Consider the following 16,752-nt stretch of genomic DNA (forward strand, 5'->3'; position numbering starts at 1 on the left):
GGTGGGGGATGTTGATAATAGGGACGGCCTGCATGTGTTGGAACAGTGGGTATATGAAAAGTCTCTATATCTTCTCTCAATCTTGCTGTGAATCTAAAATTGCTCTAAAAATTGTCTTCAAATAGAAAAGAGATAGCTTAGCAGACTTGATTAAAAAAAATCTTCTAACCAAATGTCTGCAACTCACTTCAAATATAATAATTTAGAAATATTGAAAATAAAAAAGTGAAAAAATATATAGCACATAAATATCAATTCAAAGAATGAAGGAGTGGGCTATTCTTAGATAAAATAGATTTTAGAATAAAGAAAATTACTGGCAATATTAAATAATGATAAAAGGATGATTCTACCAAAAAGACATAGCAACACTAAATGTGCATGCATCTGACAAAAAGCAGGAAAATATGTGAAGCAAAAACTGATAGAAATGAAAAGAGAAGCAGATAAACCCACAATTATAGCTGGAGACTTCTGTATCGCCTCTCACCAATTACCAGAACAGCTAGACAGGAAACCAGCCAGAATACAGAAGAACTTAACAACGCCATCAACAGATAGCCTCCAACTGACATTCAGAGCACATTCCATTCAACAACAGTACCTTTTTTCAAATGTCATGGAATACACAGAAAAACAGACCATATCCTAGGTCACAAAACAAACCTTATTAAATTTAAAAGAATTTAAATTGTACGCAGTATAGTCTTTGATCACAAGGGAATCAAACTAAATATTAATAACAGAAAGATTGAAAGAAAATCTTCAAACTCTTGGAAACTAAACAATACACTTCTAAATAATCTATGAGTCAAACAATCAGTCACAAGGGAAATTAAACAACACACTGAGTTGAATGAAAATAAAAATAAATAGTATCAAAAGTGTGGGAAGCCGGGATGCCTGGGTGGTACAGTCTGTTGAGCACCCAGCTCTTGGTTTCTGCTCAGATCACAGTTTCAGAGTGGTGAGATCCAGCCCCACATGAGGTTCCATGCTCAGTACAGACTGTGCCTGTTTCTCTCTCCTTCTCCCTCTGTCCCTCCCCACTCTCTAAAATAAATAGATAAATCTTAAAACAACAACAACAACAACAACAACAAAAAACAACTGTGTGAAATAGCAAAAGCAGTGCTAAGAGTGAAATCTCTACCTGTAAATGCTTATATTAGAAAAGAGGATAAAATATCAATAATCTAATCTTTCACCTCAAGAAAGTATAAAAAGAAGAGCAAGACAAATCTAAAGCAATCAGAAAGAAGGAAATAAGAAAAGGCATAGGTCAATGAAATTTAAAACAGAAAATCAGTAGAAAAAAAATGAAAAAAAGCAGCATCTTTGAAAAGTTCAACAAAATTAACAATCTTCTAACAATACTGACAAAATAAAAATAAGACACAAACTGCCAATATCAGGAAGGAAAACATGGGATATCACCATATATACTGCATTCATAAAAAATAATAAGGGAATATTTTGAACCCTATACATACAAATTTTACCACTTAGATGAAATGAACCAATTCCTAGAAAAACACAAACTGTCACAAATCACATGTTAAATACATAATCTGAATAGCCCTGTAATTATTGAGGAAATTAGATTTATAATTTTAAATGCCCTGAAAGTCAAATCTCCTGACCCAGATGATTTCACTAGTAAATTATATCAGATATATACATTTAAAGAGAATTAGTACCAATTCTCCACAATCTCTTCCTGAATACAGAAGAAGAGAAGACACTTCCCAATTTACTTTATGAAATCATTACTACAGATACTTAACCTAGATGAGCAGTAAAAAAAGGAAAACTACAGATCAATATCCTTCATAAATACAGATGCAAAAATCCTTAATAAAATACTAACATAGAATTCAGCAATGTGTAAAAAGAAATATTTATCATGAACAAATGTGGTTTATTCCTATGACAAGAGGCTGGCTCAGTATCTGAAAATCAAGAAATGTAATACACAATATTAATATGATAAAGAACAATAGTATTGTGACCATATCAACTGATGCAGAAAAAAATTTAATAAAATTCAACATCCATTTATGACAAAAATGCTCAGGACATAAGGAGTAGAGGGGCACATGCTAGAGTTAATAAAGAACATCTACAAAAAATAAATAAATAAAATCTATAGCAACATCATACTTAAGGAAAAAATACTGAACTTTTTCTCCTGAAAACTAGAAATGAGGCAAGACTGTCTGCTCTCACTGTTGTTATTCACCATAATACTGGAAGCTATAGTGCATGCAATAAGGCAAGAAAAGGAAATAAAAAGCATAGGTTTACATGCAAGCAAGGAAGAAATAAAACTGTCCCTATATGCCAATGACATGACTCTTTATACAGAAAATCCCAAATAATGTACAAAAAATAAAAAATAAAACAAACAAAACATCCTAAAGCTACTAAGTAAATTTAGCAAGGTCTCATAATACAATGTAAACATTAAAAAATCAATTATAGGGACGCCTGGGTGGCTCAGTTGGTTAAGCAGCTGCCTTCGGCTCAGGTCATGATCCCAGCGTCCTGGGATCGAGTCCCACATCGGGCTCCTTGCTCGGCGGGGAGCCTGCTTCTCCCTCAACCTCTGCCTGCCACGCTGTCTGCCTGTGCTCGCTCTCTCTCACTCTCTCTCTCTGACAAAAAAAAAAAAAAAAAAAATCTAAAAAAAAAATCAATTATAATTCTATTATCAATAAACACATAGAAACCACAATTTAAAACATATTAGCAGTTGTAATTGCTCAAAAATTGAAATACTTAGATGTAAATCTAGTAGTGCACATTCAGGATTTATAAGCTGAAAACTATAAAATGCTGATGTAAGAAATTTGAAAAGATCTTAATAAATGGAAAAATATATTGCATTCACAGATTGGAAGACAACATAATAAAGACCCAACAAAACAAAATTAATTCTTCCCAAATTGATAGAGGCAATTCTATCATCCAAGAAAGATTTTTTATAGATATAGGAAAGACAATCCTAAATTTCATACTGAAATGCAAACAATCTAGAATAGCTAAAATAATTTTTAAAAAGAACCTAATAGGAGGAATCATTCACTCCAACTTCAAGATAGAGCTAAACTCATGAGGATGATGTGGCACTGGCAGACAGACCGACATACAGATCAGCAGAACAGGACACATAATCCAGAAATAGTCCCACACAAGTATAACTAATTGTATTTTAACAGGTGTACAAAGGCAATTCAATGGGGGAAAAGACAGCCTTTCCAACAAATGGTGCTAAAGCAATGGAACACACATTTGAAAAATTGTAAATCATACACTTCACACAAAAGTAACTCAAACTGGATCATAAACTTAATGTAAAACATAAAACTTAAAAACTTTTGGAAGAAAATGGGAGAAAATCTTCAGAACCTGGGAATTCGTAAACAGTTCTCAGACATAACACCAGAAGTATGATCCATAAAAGAAAAATTCCATAAATTAAACTTCATCAAAATTTGCAACTCTTACTCTGTGAAAGACCTTGTTAAGGTTATGAAAAGACAAGCTACAGACTGGGAAGACAAACTACTCAATAGAAGACTCATATCTAGAAAATATTAAAAAATCTCAAAATTCACAATAATAATCATTTGATTAGAAAATATGTTGATAATTATTGTGCCCACTTTGGCAGCACATATACTAGAAAATATGCTGATAACTATTGTAAATGTTTGGAAATTTCTATAATGAAAAATTTTTAAAAACTACAAAAAGGGAAAACTGGTATTTAAGGTACCTAGCAGTCTGGATATAAGGGTTGTATTTTATTGTGCTGTGTTATAGGTATTGTCCACTTGATAGATTTCCTTACTGGTTGTTAAATAATTTTAAAAGGACCATGCTAGATTCAGACAAATTTTTACTTACTAATGTCTTTGTGTTAGCCATCTGGAATATAGCAAACTTCCTCATTTGTCTACCTGAATCCACATTTGACTTTCTACAGTCTGTTAACACTGCAATAACTGGAGAAATTCTTTTACAACACAAATTAGCTCAAAACCATCCATTAACCCCCTTCTCCTCTCTTTCAGAACATGAGCCAAGGTCCTTACACTGGCCCAACCTCCCCCATACCATCCACTTCCCTCACCATCTCCTCTACTCTCTACTCACTCTATCTCTTCCTGTGGTGCTGGCTACTTTTGTGTTCTTTGCACCCATCAGGCATGTTCTACCCTCTAGGCTTTACATCTCATGTTCCCTCTACCTGGAACACTCTTCTGGACATCATATGGTTCACTTCCTCACTTTCTACAAGTGTCCACTCCATATCATTTTCTCAGAGCCAAACTTCCCTCTAACCACATTACTGAGTTCTTATCACCCTCACATCTGTCAGTCCCTTGTCTCCAGCCTCTTTCCATGTTTTGTTTTTCCAAGGCACTGTCATCTTCCAACATGCTCTAAATTGACTTATTTTATCTTGCCTTATGTGTATCCCCTCTCCAGAATGTCAGCCCAATGGGGACAGAGATTTCCTTCTGTTTTGTTCCCTGTTGCTCCCCAGAACCTAGAACAGTGCCTGGCACACAGTACCTGCTCGATAAATATTTGTTGAATGAATTTTAATCAAAATTACTAGATAAACAGTGGCAAAGCTTGGCCAATACAGATGGTAGTATTAACTATCTTGTACCAGGATGATGGTGATCTGCTAAGGATAATGATAATGAACCCTAGTTTTGAAGTCCTTATTCTTTGCCAGAAACTCTACCAAGTGCTTGATGTGACTACACACGCGTGCACACACACACACACACACACACACACTTCAAAGAGAAGGAAGCATTTCACTGGGGAAGTTGTGATGAATTTACCTGCCCTCATGAGGACTTATTTCCAGTGCTCTAAATTGGTATATTGCCATAAAAGTAGTTGACATTTATTGAATACCAACGACATGGCAACTACTCTGCTAAGCACTTGTATTATTATCTCTTCTCATTTTAACAACTGTGTGGGTTAATACTGTACTAATCTTCCCTTTACCAACAAGTACAGTGAGCTTTGTGGAGATACAGAAGCCAGAGCCAGGAAACACTGGCTCCAGGTAGTGAACACAGACACACCGGCTGGAAGTTCAGCTTGTAACTCCCACAGAACTCTTACCACAAAAGCCAGCCCCTGTGCTAAGTACTCTCTGTATAGCATCCACCTAGTCCTCAAAAGAGGGATCAAGGAACCACGACAGGTTAGCTAGATGACAGAGCCCCATTCCGTCAGGGCTGGCCAACTCAAAACAGACATCATCTCTCTGGTCACCTTATTTAATACTGAGATTGCCTCTACACATACACTATCACCTTTTATTCCCCTCCAAGTACCTGACTGACTGATTTTGTCTACCATCTGCCTCCCCCCCCATAATGAAAGCTTCACAAGGGCAAGAATTTAGGGCTGACACTAAAGCACCCAGAACAGTGCCCAGGATTCAGTAATTCTTTGACATTTTTTTTTCCATTGGATTAAGTAAATCTCTTTCCTAAGAAAAGATCCATAGCTTGAAGCAGAAGCAGTAAAATTTAAAGGTAAGAGAGACCCACAGAAGCTCCTTGCTCCCTTTTTTGTCTGCATATTCTGCATGGAAGAAGGAAACTAACCATTATTTATGTGCTTTTGAGCCATGGAGCCTTGGAGGTGGGCACAGAAAGTACACAGTGTGAGTATAATTCTGAAGAAGAGCTTGGGTCCTCAGAAGTGTTAGCAATGAATATATACAGTGCCCCAGTAGTTTTCGTCAGGGGTGATTTTGTGCCCACCCACTCTAGAACATTTGGCTACGTTAAGAGACATTTTTGACTGGCACAACTGAGGGGTGCTACTGGCATCGAGTGGGTAGAGGCTGGGGTGTCACTAAACATCCTCCAATGCATGGGATAGTTCCACAACAAAGAATTATCTGGCCCAAAATGTCAATACTACTAAGGCTAAGATAGCCTGGCACCAAGAGTTTCTCTATGACTGGAGGAGATTTCTACTTCTGAGTATGGCTGACATTTTAATAGATATCACCAGAAGCCTCCATAGATGGTGGAGCCTGTCCTCCATGAGGGGAAGCCAAGCCATATGCACGGTCTTATTTACAGAAAGTAATCTCCTCCATGAGTGCAGGGATGTTATATAAGCTGTCAATCAATCCTTAGATGTACATGAATCAATTGCAGGGAACACAAAATAACACCCTCTGAAAGAGTGATTTTTAATTTCAGCCTTGATATTGGGCCCTGGAACTGGAAAGCCAACTAACTGTATCCTCATGAGCTGCAGCTGTGGAAGGTTGAGTGAGCTGCCCTGTGGGTGCCTCCAACCTGAATGCAGGGGAGCCTTCCCTGGGTCACAGATTAAAAAGTCAGCCAGAAATCGGGAACTGCGGGCACCCTGTAATATCGCACTGTTTCTGTGGCCATGGCTGTGTAATCCCCAATGTCTGAATGAACAGTAGGACACGGAGTAGATGTTAAGGTGTCTCTCAATATTTAGGTACTTGACATTTATGATTAAAAAAAAAAAAGGACCTGTAATTTCCATCATATTTTGCAGTGTAGTTTTTTTCCTATATAACTAAAACAGAACAGAAGGAAGTTTGGTAAATTTAAGACAATGTCCAGATTTACCATATTTGAACATGAGAAAATTAGGAAATAAGACCCAGCTACAACAGCATTATTGATCAGGAAGCTGGAAGTCATCCCAATGAAATTAGGTACCTAGGACATGCTGATATATCTTCTTAGTTATTTAAGTATTTTCATTAACTTTAGACTCAAATCTTAATTTGTTTCTGTGCTGTTCAAAATTGTCAAATATAAGGGTATTTATGTTTGATTTTACCTTTCATAAGGCAAAATGTGTGTGTGATTTTTTTAAAATTTTGTTTATTTATTTGACAAAGAGAGAGAGAGATCACAAGTAGGCAGAGAGGGAGGCAGAGGGGGGGTGGGAAGCAGGCTCCCTGCTGAGCAGAGAGCCTGATGTGGGGCTCCATCCCAGGACCCTGGGATCATGACCTGAGCCAAAGGCAGAGGCTTAACCCACTGAGCCACCCAGGTGCCCTGTGTAAATCCTGTGCCCTTGTGGACTCCAAGTCCAAGTCCAAGCTACTGGCTAATCACAAATGTCTCAACTTCCTTGCTGCCCATTCCTTAAACATTCTGTATGAGGGTTCACACCCCCATCATTCTGATGCTCTGCCCCCTTTATGAGCATCTCTGCTTTCTGACCTCATCTCTTGGAAAAGGAGAAGGAGAAGGAAACCTGAGGTAGGGCTATTGTCAAGTGACAGAACGTGCAGGAAAATGGAACGGTTTATAAGTCTCAGGCCAAACCAGCAGAGCAGGCGGGATTAGGTTTAGAAAGAGATGCCTCCGTAGCTGAGTCTTCAGTGTAGACAGCTATCAGTGGTCATGAAAACTCTTGCTTTATCCCGTCTTATCCAATTCCTTCATGCCCCTCTCATTCCCAGTCACTCTGCATTTGTCACTGAGGGCTACCAACTCCTTCCCAAGAATCTCTCCACCACCAAACCCTGTGGCAGGGCTGATAGCCTCCTCATCAGCTGACTTCTCAAGGCTTCTTTTTCTTTCTCCTTTGTGGGTGGTTCTATGCTTCTTTCTTTCTCCCCCTAAGTATAATTGAAATTTTACCATCTCTTTTTCTATGACTTTTTTCTTAAAGATTATACCTTATATCAAAAACTACCTCTGTGGGTATTATGCTTAGTGAAATTAGTTGATCGGAGAAAGACAACTATCATATGATCTCCCTGATATGAAGAAGTTGAAAGGTAAAGTGGGGGGGTTGGGGGGGTAGGAAAAGAATAAATGAAACAAGATAGGATTGGGAGGGAGACAAACTATAGGAGATTCTTAATGTCACAAAACAAACTGAGGGTTGCGGGGGGGGGGGGGGGGGGGGAGGGGGGCAGGGAGCGGGTGGGAGGGTTGTGGACGTTGGGGAGGGTATGTGCTATGGTGAGTACTATGAAGTGTGTAAACCTGGCGATTCACAGACATGTACCCCTGGGGCTAATAATACATTATATGTCTATTAAAAAATTAAAAAATTTTTAAAAACTACCTCTGTAATGTCTCATCAGTATCGGCTCTTCTAGTTAAGGTCTTTCAAGGGAAGTCAGTTCTACATAGCAAGTTATGGGTTGAATTATTTTGCAATGGTGTTTTACCATCAAACCAACTTTAAAATGTTGAAGTCCAAACTAAATCCCCATCCTCCACTTTCAAATGTGACTCCCTCCTCCTACTGCTCATATTTCTGCCCTCCTTACCAAATGTTCTTAGCTGAAGTCATGCACAGTTCAGTGCTTGCTGGCAAGCAATGAGGTACCATGGCATGACACAACAACAAAGAAAACCTATCCCTACCTTCTGATTCACCATTCACACTTCTGTAAACATAATCCAAAGAATTAATACAAATTATGACATGGTACAGGCATAAAATTATTTTTATTTTAAATGTTTTTTCCCTGTTTTTTTTTATTACATTAGTTTTAATGTGGAAGTAGTAACTAACATATTTAAAATTTTAAAAATCATTAGGTAAAAATGTGGAGAAGTGCTTGCTAACTTGGAAAGGATAAATGTTTATAACAATTAAAACTATGTAAAATATACATATAAAAGGATTGGCAAGAAATACTCTAAAATAGTATTTATCAATGGGATGGAGGTGACTATCTTACCCTTTATTGCACATTGTTTAAATTGTTTAAGTGTTTATGCCTTCTTCAAAAGGGAACTTCTTCATCATCTTAGATTCCTCCAGCTTTGTTTTGTTTAGCTACCTAGTTTTACATGTTAACTCTTTTTTTTAATTTTTTTTTAATTTTTAAAAATATTTTATTTATTTATTTGGCAAGGAGAAAGAGTACAAGCAGGGAGAGCAGCAGGCAGGGGAAGAAGGAGAAGCTGAGCAGAGAGCCCCCAGTGGGGCTCCATCCTAGGACCCGATATCATGATCTGAGCCAAAGGATGACACTTAACCCAGGCATCCCTACACATTAACTCTTTAAATAAACCTATAACCATTATTCCCTTTTTATCCTTGCTGCCCTGCCCTCATTGGCCCTGAGGACATGTTGACCCTTTAAGGGATCAGCACTTGCTCCTAGCCCTTCTCCCTTCTCCTCCTCTGACTAGAGAGCTGGCAACTCTAGGTCCCAGCCCACTGAAGCCACATGACACTGCCCTGATGACTACAGCATTAGCAGAAATCTACTGGAGAATTCTAGGGACAGCCTGCTCTTCTGAAGGTGGAAGAGCATAGCTTCAACTGTGCATATTTTAGCTTGTTAGTTTCCTGTCACTTACAACCTAACACATGGCTCACTAATATCTTGCCTACCTGCCTCCTTCCTGTTCTAGTCTTCTATAATCTGCTTTGCCTTACAATTTTGTGTAAGGGTGAAGAAAGAGAAGACCGGAAAAGAATACAAAATAAATAAACATTGACAATAAATGCAAAGGACAGCTGACATGTGAAAGCAGTGTTGAAGATGGAAAAATTATTTTAAAAAGTATGAAAAACAATTTAAGAGTAATCTAAGTCACTTAGTAAAGGCTTGAAAAATTCCTACACACACCAACAGTTCCTTAGGGCACCAGGATGAACACCACAGTATAGGGTAGCAACGAGGCTCTCCCAAAGTTTTCATTTAGCATTCAGTCTCTAGTGGGTACACCAGTGAGCCAAACACACAAGATGTCACTGCCATGGAGCTTAGAGTTGAACTGGGAAGCAAATACATGAACAAAATAATTACACAAGCAAACAAAATCTGTGCTATGGAAAGTCAAATTCAAGTATGGCTCAGTCAGTAGAGCATGCAACTCTTCATCTCAGATTTGTGAGTTCTAGACCCACATTGAGCATAGAGCCTCCACCCACGCCCCCCCCCCCTAAAAGAATGGTCTTGATAAAGGAGAACCTGGTCTATTTACTAGTGGAGCAGATGGCTGGCAAGGAAAACTTCCTTAAGAAAACTGACCTATGCACTAGCTTGGAGGATGAGCCTGCTTGTTAGAGAAACAAAGGGAGGAGGGGCAGGGAAGAAAGGAAGAGCTTTTGGAGTGGAGGGACACTACATCCAAAGCCCCCGAAGAATGAGGGCAAACACTGATTCTGAGAAACACAAGGAAGGTCATGGTGTGTGTGTTTGTTCCAACTCACCAAGAAAAGGAAAAATTATTTTCATATATTCTGCTTAAGAAGAAAACCAAGGAGTTTTTGCACTAAGTCATTCCATAGAGATACATAAGCATTTACTAAGTACCATGCACTATACTAGGTTCTGGGATATAAATATGAGTAGGATACATTCTGTGCCTTTAGGGACTTCCAACAAATAATAAAGAAACTAAACAATTGCAGTTGCTTATAATGAGCACTTTGGTGTAGGTGTGGCCAAAGGCTGTGGGGACAACAACAAAATGATTAATTCATTCAGAGGCTCAATTACCTAGAAAATTAATCTATGTTCTGTACATCATTACCAAATGATACTGAATAAAAGAAATATGACTGAGTCTAATCATGAAACGAACCACAAAATCTAAATTCTGACAGATATCAAAAGGTAATGGAATTGTTTAAAAGACTTTGAAGTACACAACCCTACTTTAACAACCTCTCTAGGCTTGGGCAACCATTCAAATAACCAGATTTGTGCATAAAGAAATTTTAGGATATGTGTTTGAGGCAAAGATAAATAAAGGAAACACTGAATTAGACCTCATCAGGATCAGATAGAGAAGTAGAAAAGGCCAACATAACATTAAAATTCTTTTGTTGAGATCCAATGAAAAGACTTGTACTTGAGTTAATGGCAAACATTAAAATCTGCCTTTTCATTCACTTAGTTTATATGATTATCAATAAACAAAATCCAGAGACTTGGGCCTTTGCATTAGTTCTGCCAATAATCAGCTGTGTGAAAGCAGAATCACGTGGTTTCTCTGAATCTCAGTCTCCGTATTATGAAATAGAATAATTTCATCATTTGCATCTGATGATTGCAAAACAGTCTTCCAGAAAAACTAGACACCACTCTTTTATTTTCACTGACTTCAATACTGGCTAACTACAAGAGCTCAGGAGAATGCAGAGCCATTTTACCAATTATTTGCCAGGCTGGAAAGCACAGATTTTACAAATAATACTTTGAATTTAGCCGAGATAAATTAGCAAATGTATAATGCCTGATCATTATAAGGCTACATGAAGCCAAAGAGTGGCTATGGAGTCCAGTAAAGACTAGATGGTCTCACTAACTAGGAAACATGTACATTCAATCAGGTAAAACCCTTCTAATGATATCTATGGCCCTTCTCTTGGATAAAGGAAATCAAAAGAAAAAAATCACCCAAATATAATGTCAGATATCATTGTACATTATTATGAAGGTAAATGAAATATGTGTATGCTACTTCTATTGTAGGACATACTTTTTCCCATCTCAGTCATTTTTGCTAAAGTGTTTGATAAAGTTGCTTAAAGTGAATAGGGAGTTACAATATATGATCCAAAGAGGAATCTGCTAATTTAAAACAAACAAACAAAAAAATTGGAATATGGTTTTGTCATCAGATCCAAAAAATGACACAGTAATTATATGCAGTGCTACACAATAATTCTAAGCATAATTGCAGTATAATTTTTGTGACATGCACTTTCTCCATCATAATTGTTATGTTTAGATCACGTCACCTTGTTTTTAAAGTTCTCTTCTATTTCCTTAAGGTGCAGGCTTTTCAAATATGTAGAGTCATTTAAAATATATGTACCCCCCAATACCTATCTCATCACAGGACCTGAACATATGAGTATCAACAGAAATCCTAATATTTATGCAAATACCTAATGTTGTGGAAAGTCAACCCTGTACAATTTCTTAGTCCATTTTACAAAAATAAGAATGTCAGGGGAATACTTATTTTGCAACTTTTTGTAATACAAAATGATTTCTCCTACTCTTTGCTATGCCATCTTTCTCTTATCTATGAGAAGGTCCATGTCACACAGGATGCAAAGGGCTTTGAGAAATGGGAACTGCCTTGTGCAGTTTTCAATGGGAAAGAGCATCCACACAGCAAGTTCTCAAGGCCAAAAGGCACAGGCATTTTAAGCACAAGCAACTTTGATGGATAAGCATGGCTGTGTGTCAGTGCACCTCTTTTCCTATCCAGACCCCACATCCACTACATAAAATGTCATGTTAATCATGTGATCTAAGCAGATGGTATATCTTTTGAAGAACTTAAAATATAAGGTATAGAAATACATATTTTTATAGAAAATTTAAAAAATGATATATGCCGTAAAGATTTGTTAAGATTTGGGATGGTTAATCTTATGTGTTAATTTGGTTAAACCTACTCATAATGGGGGTGGGCCTCATCCAATCAGCTGAAGGCATTAAGAATAAAGACTGAAGTCTCCTTAAAGACATTCTACCAGAGTTTCCACCCTTAAGAGTCAAGACTGCAATGGCAACTCCTATCCAGTCTACAGGCTTGCCTTACAGATTGTAGACTTGCCAGCCTCCACAATGGCATAAGACAATTCCTTAAAATCTCTCCATCAATCCATTAATCCATCCATCCATCAATCAATCATCCTCACTCCCCAACCTTCATCCCCACCTGTATACCTCCTACTGGTTCTCTGGAGAATACTGACTAAACAAGTCTATCCAGAACATTCAACATATTACTTATTATCTTCTAAAAAACAAATATTTTTGTTCCTGTTTATGACATTGGTAAATTCTGAAGCAACTCTTAGTTTTAAGATTATGATAAACACTCTTTATTAAAAATGTCATGAAACCAGCTAAGAATAAAGCTGACATATTGAGCTTAAGTACTTTCTCTAAAACTAGATTTAAGCATATATTATCTATTTTTTGTACAAACTAAATTTGTGTACTTTCTATAGAACAAATAGTATGAAAAGACAAAAGAAACTAGGTAATTATGACTCTCAGTTAATGATATTTGACTGTTCTTCTCCAAGTTATCACATATGACAAAGTTCAGTCATTTCATAGGAAAACAGTAACATAATCATATTTGTATGTGCAAGAGCTGCAAAAACAATGTTGTAAAAGTAGGGTATATATTATGATTACTTGTTGTTGTAAAACTAGTTTCAGGTCAGTTCTTCCTAGTATCATTATTTCCACATCATAAAACACACTTAAAAATATCTTTATAAGTAGCAAGTAAATTACAATGGCTTTACTTTTATTTATATATTTTTAAAGATTTTTATTTATTTATTTGGCAGAGAAAGAGAGAAAGCATAAGCAGCGGAAGTGGCCAGCAGAGGGAGAGGGAGAAGCAGGCTCCCCACTAAGCAAGGAGTCTGTTGGGGGGTTTGATCCCAAGACCCTGGGATCATGACCTGAGTTGAATGCAGATACTTAACCAACTGAGCCACCCAGGTGCCCTACAATGGCTTTACTTTAAAACCTAAATTATATTCAATTAGAATTATAAATGGTATATTATAAAGGCCTCCTATTATTTTATATATAACAGATTGATACCAGAGAAAATATTGAAATGATATATGTTAATTTTTTTTTTTCAAAAAAACAAGTCCCTCTCAGAGGCATTCGGTGGACAGAGGTACTTACTAATAGCAGAATCATAGGAGGTTGAGTTGTGCTCTCCCCTCATAAAGGGATATGGCGACAGGTAAGCATGTGCGCAGTTCTTGGATGCTGGCTGATTGGCTAGAAAGGAGACCAAACAGAGGTAGTTGTTATTGAGAAAATGAGAGAAGACCTGTTCCTAACACAAGAGAAATGTGGGATCTGGGGCACACAAGCTAAACAAACTGCAGGTTAGATCAATAAGTTCAGAGAACAGTTGAATGAGGGGGAAAAAAACTCCCATTAAGCAGCTCAGGGGACCTGGAAAGTGGATTCATCTAAAATATCTAGCTCATGACATAGTTCAGTGCAGAGAATGCCCCTAATATCACCTTAAAATTAAAGACACTACACTTCATTTATTTTCAAAAACATATTCTCTAGTTCCTAATTTGATGTTTAGTGCACAGTAAGTATTCAAAAAGTAATTGTTTTAAAAATCTAATAAATTTAGATTTAACCTTGATCAGTTCTGAATAATATAAAAAGTATTCTATATTCTATTTTTAGGGAAAAGATGGAAATGATAGGTCATACAAGTTAATAATCCAAATGCATTTTTAGTATTTGGAAAAAATACAAGAAAAACTTTTATGTTGTTTGAAAACTTGAAGATTTCATTGCGTACTCTATAAGGAGTGAAAATCTTCCTTCCTCTAATCCTTGGAAAAGTCTTCCTCTTGGATAGTCTGATTTATTCTATCAGTCTAAATAGTTTTCATTGGAAGACACTTTTTCTCTTCCCCAAAATGTCTGTAAGAAAGCCTGTCAACTATTTCTTGCAAAATTTCATCTCATTATTACTTGGTTCCTTTTACGCATGCCTACTTGCTGTCAGCTTGCTTGTCTTCCAAGATCTCATATTTTTATTATGTATTCTTTATTATATATATAAATGCCATATTTTGATAAATCACAGGAGTATATACCATATTTTGATATATCGCAGGAGTATATGATAAGGAGACTAATAATTTCAGCCTACAATAACCTTTGGGGTAAGATAAAAGCTAGTTATTTTCAAAGATTAATATAATATAGGAAATACAGTGAAAAGAATGTATCATATTTTTAAGAGGCTTTTCTACTTCAAAAGAGAACTTTCAAGTTTCTATGAGAGAATGCAAACATCAAAAGCCAGGCATTTCTTCATATTGTCAACAAACTTGGTTAAAGCCCAAACAGAGTGAGCTTTCATCCACTGCGGCTGGTAATTAAGTTTTATTATTTAAAAAGATTTTTTTTAACTTTGAAGTCATGAATATAAAATAACACATCTCTATTTCTAAATTTTAAAATTTGACGTTTTGAGGGATAACCAAAAAATATATATATATATATATATATACATATATATATATATTTGCAACATAGCAATAATAGACATTTGAGAAAAATTCTATAGGTAATATCAAGAGGTTTTGTTTTTTGTTGTTTTTATTAAAGTTAGGGTATTTTAAATCAGAACAAGAAAACAGCATATAATTCAGTTTTGCCATAAATATTCAGACTCTTACTTTAGGTTAGAAAATAATTATTCATGTAGCCATTTCTACCTACTGAAAAGAACCACTTCATGAGTCTTTTGAAGATGTCCTATCAAGATTCTATAGTTAAGAATCCAATCCTGTCTTGTAAATGATCTGTACTAAATAAGAAGCTGTTCATTCTTATTTTAATGACAAGAGGGAAAATAAAGCTAAATTGTACTTACTGTACCAGAACTTCCAGATACTGGAATCATTCTCTTCCACAATCCCATTAAACCAACATCTCCAGAAGAATCCTTCATGGTGGAAAGTGATGTTCTCTATCTACACAGAAGACAAATGAAGTAACTTGCCATCAACACAAAGTACATTACTTAAGTTACCATATCCAGGAAAATGTTAAAGCAATGTATTTTATCCCAAATAGTAATGGTCAGTAGCTTTCTACCTATCTCTTCTGTGAAGAAATAGGCACTCCACGACTACTCTCTGATTTCAAGAGGAAGGCTATCCTCATCTCTACCAAGTACATCAGTATTTGGAAGAAGAAACGCACATTCTGTTCACCTGAACACTTCCCCACTTCAGTTGCAAGAAGCCAATAATCCGATCCAAAGGCCACCAAAAAGAGTAAAACCCCCAAAGCACCAAAGAGAGCCCCAAAGAAGATGGCAATATTTAGTCTCATTTTCAAGGCACTGGTTTCCCTTTAAATAAAATAAGAAATTTAAAAATGGCAGACACTTAGCTTCTCAATTAAAAAAAGAAAACAAAAGAAAAGAAGAAGAAAGATTTTTTGAGTAAGCAGGATCTTCTTGAGAAACCTCTCCTAGCTCATGTTGTGGTGGCTTCTCACTTACACCCCGTGGGTGGATTTGTGTTCCCTTTGCTCTCCCCTGGAGGGACTCCAGCCCAGCAGCTGAGAATGGCCAGCTATTTTAGGATACTGACTGAGGAGCTGTCTCTCTCCCATGGGGATCAAAAAATAGCTGACCTTCCCTTGACTGTAGAGAGGAGTATCAGGAGCTGGTTAGAATGACCATTATTGCTGTTGGGTGATCCATAGAAGTGGAAAGACGATGCAGTGGTATGAAGTCATTGGCAGTATTGGCCCACCATCTTAAGTGTCTGAACAAGCCTCTCTTAGTCTAGAATGACCATTACAACCCCAAAGCCAAAGACACTTAAGACTCTCTTTGAAGATAGATAAATAACAGCTATAAGAAACCACAAAAAGCTCTCTTGAGTACAAGTGAAGTTGTAATTAATTTCTTAATTCCTTTTCGATACTTTTGGGATACAAAATAATCTGTGTAGTCTAATTGAATATGTAACACAAAGTAGAGTCTAGATTTATAAACTAGACAGATGTATACTTAAAAGATCAATAATAAAGTAACAAACTAAAGTATAAAAAAGTACTTTCAGGCCACATATGTTTTTATGTAAAAACAGCATTTTCTACCACAGCTCCCAGATCTTGTACAAGTCGCTTAAATAACCGTCCCCAACGTGGACAGGTTTAAAAAAAAATTCTCA

General features: G+C 36.6%; 1 protein-coding gene across 1 annotated transcript in view; it reads right to left on the minus strand.

Annotated features, from left to right (window-relative positions):
- LOC111155950 (transmembrane protein 182) overlaps positions 1-15,991 on the minus strand; it is a 56,380-nt gene extending 40,389 nt beyond the window's left edge. Inside the window, exons 1-3 of the mRNA XM_022516433.1 lie at positions 15,770-15,991; positions 15,438-15,537; positions 13,706-13,804 (exon numbers count right to left, since the gene is read on the minus strand). Of these exons, the coding sequence (XP_022372141.1) occupies positions 13,706-13,804; positions 15,438-15,537; positions 15,770-15,901 (331 nt within the window). The 5' untranslated portion in view covers positions 15,902-15,991. The remainder of the gene's footprint in view (positions 1-13,705; positions 13,805-15,437; positions 15,538-15,769) is intronic.
- Between the last annotated feature and the right edge of the window lie 761 nt (positions 15,992-16,752).

Source organism: Enhydra lutris, unplaced genomic scaffold, assembly GCF_002288905.1.
Source record: "Enhydra lutris kenyoni isolate GAN:26980312 unplaced genomic scaffold, ASM228890v2 scaffoldscaffold44, whole genome shotgun sequence".
Lineage (NCBI taxonomy): Eukaryota > Metazoa > Chordata > Mammalia > Carnivora > Mustelidae > Enhydra > Enhydra lutris.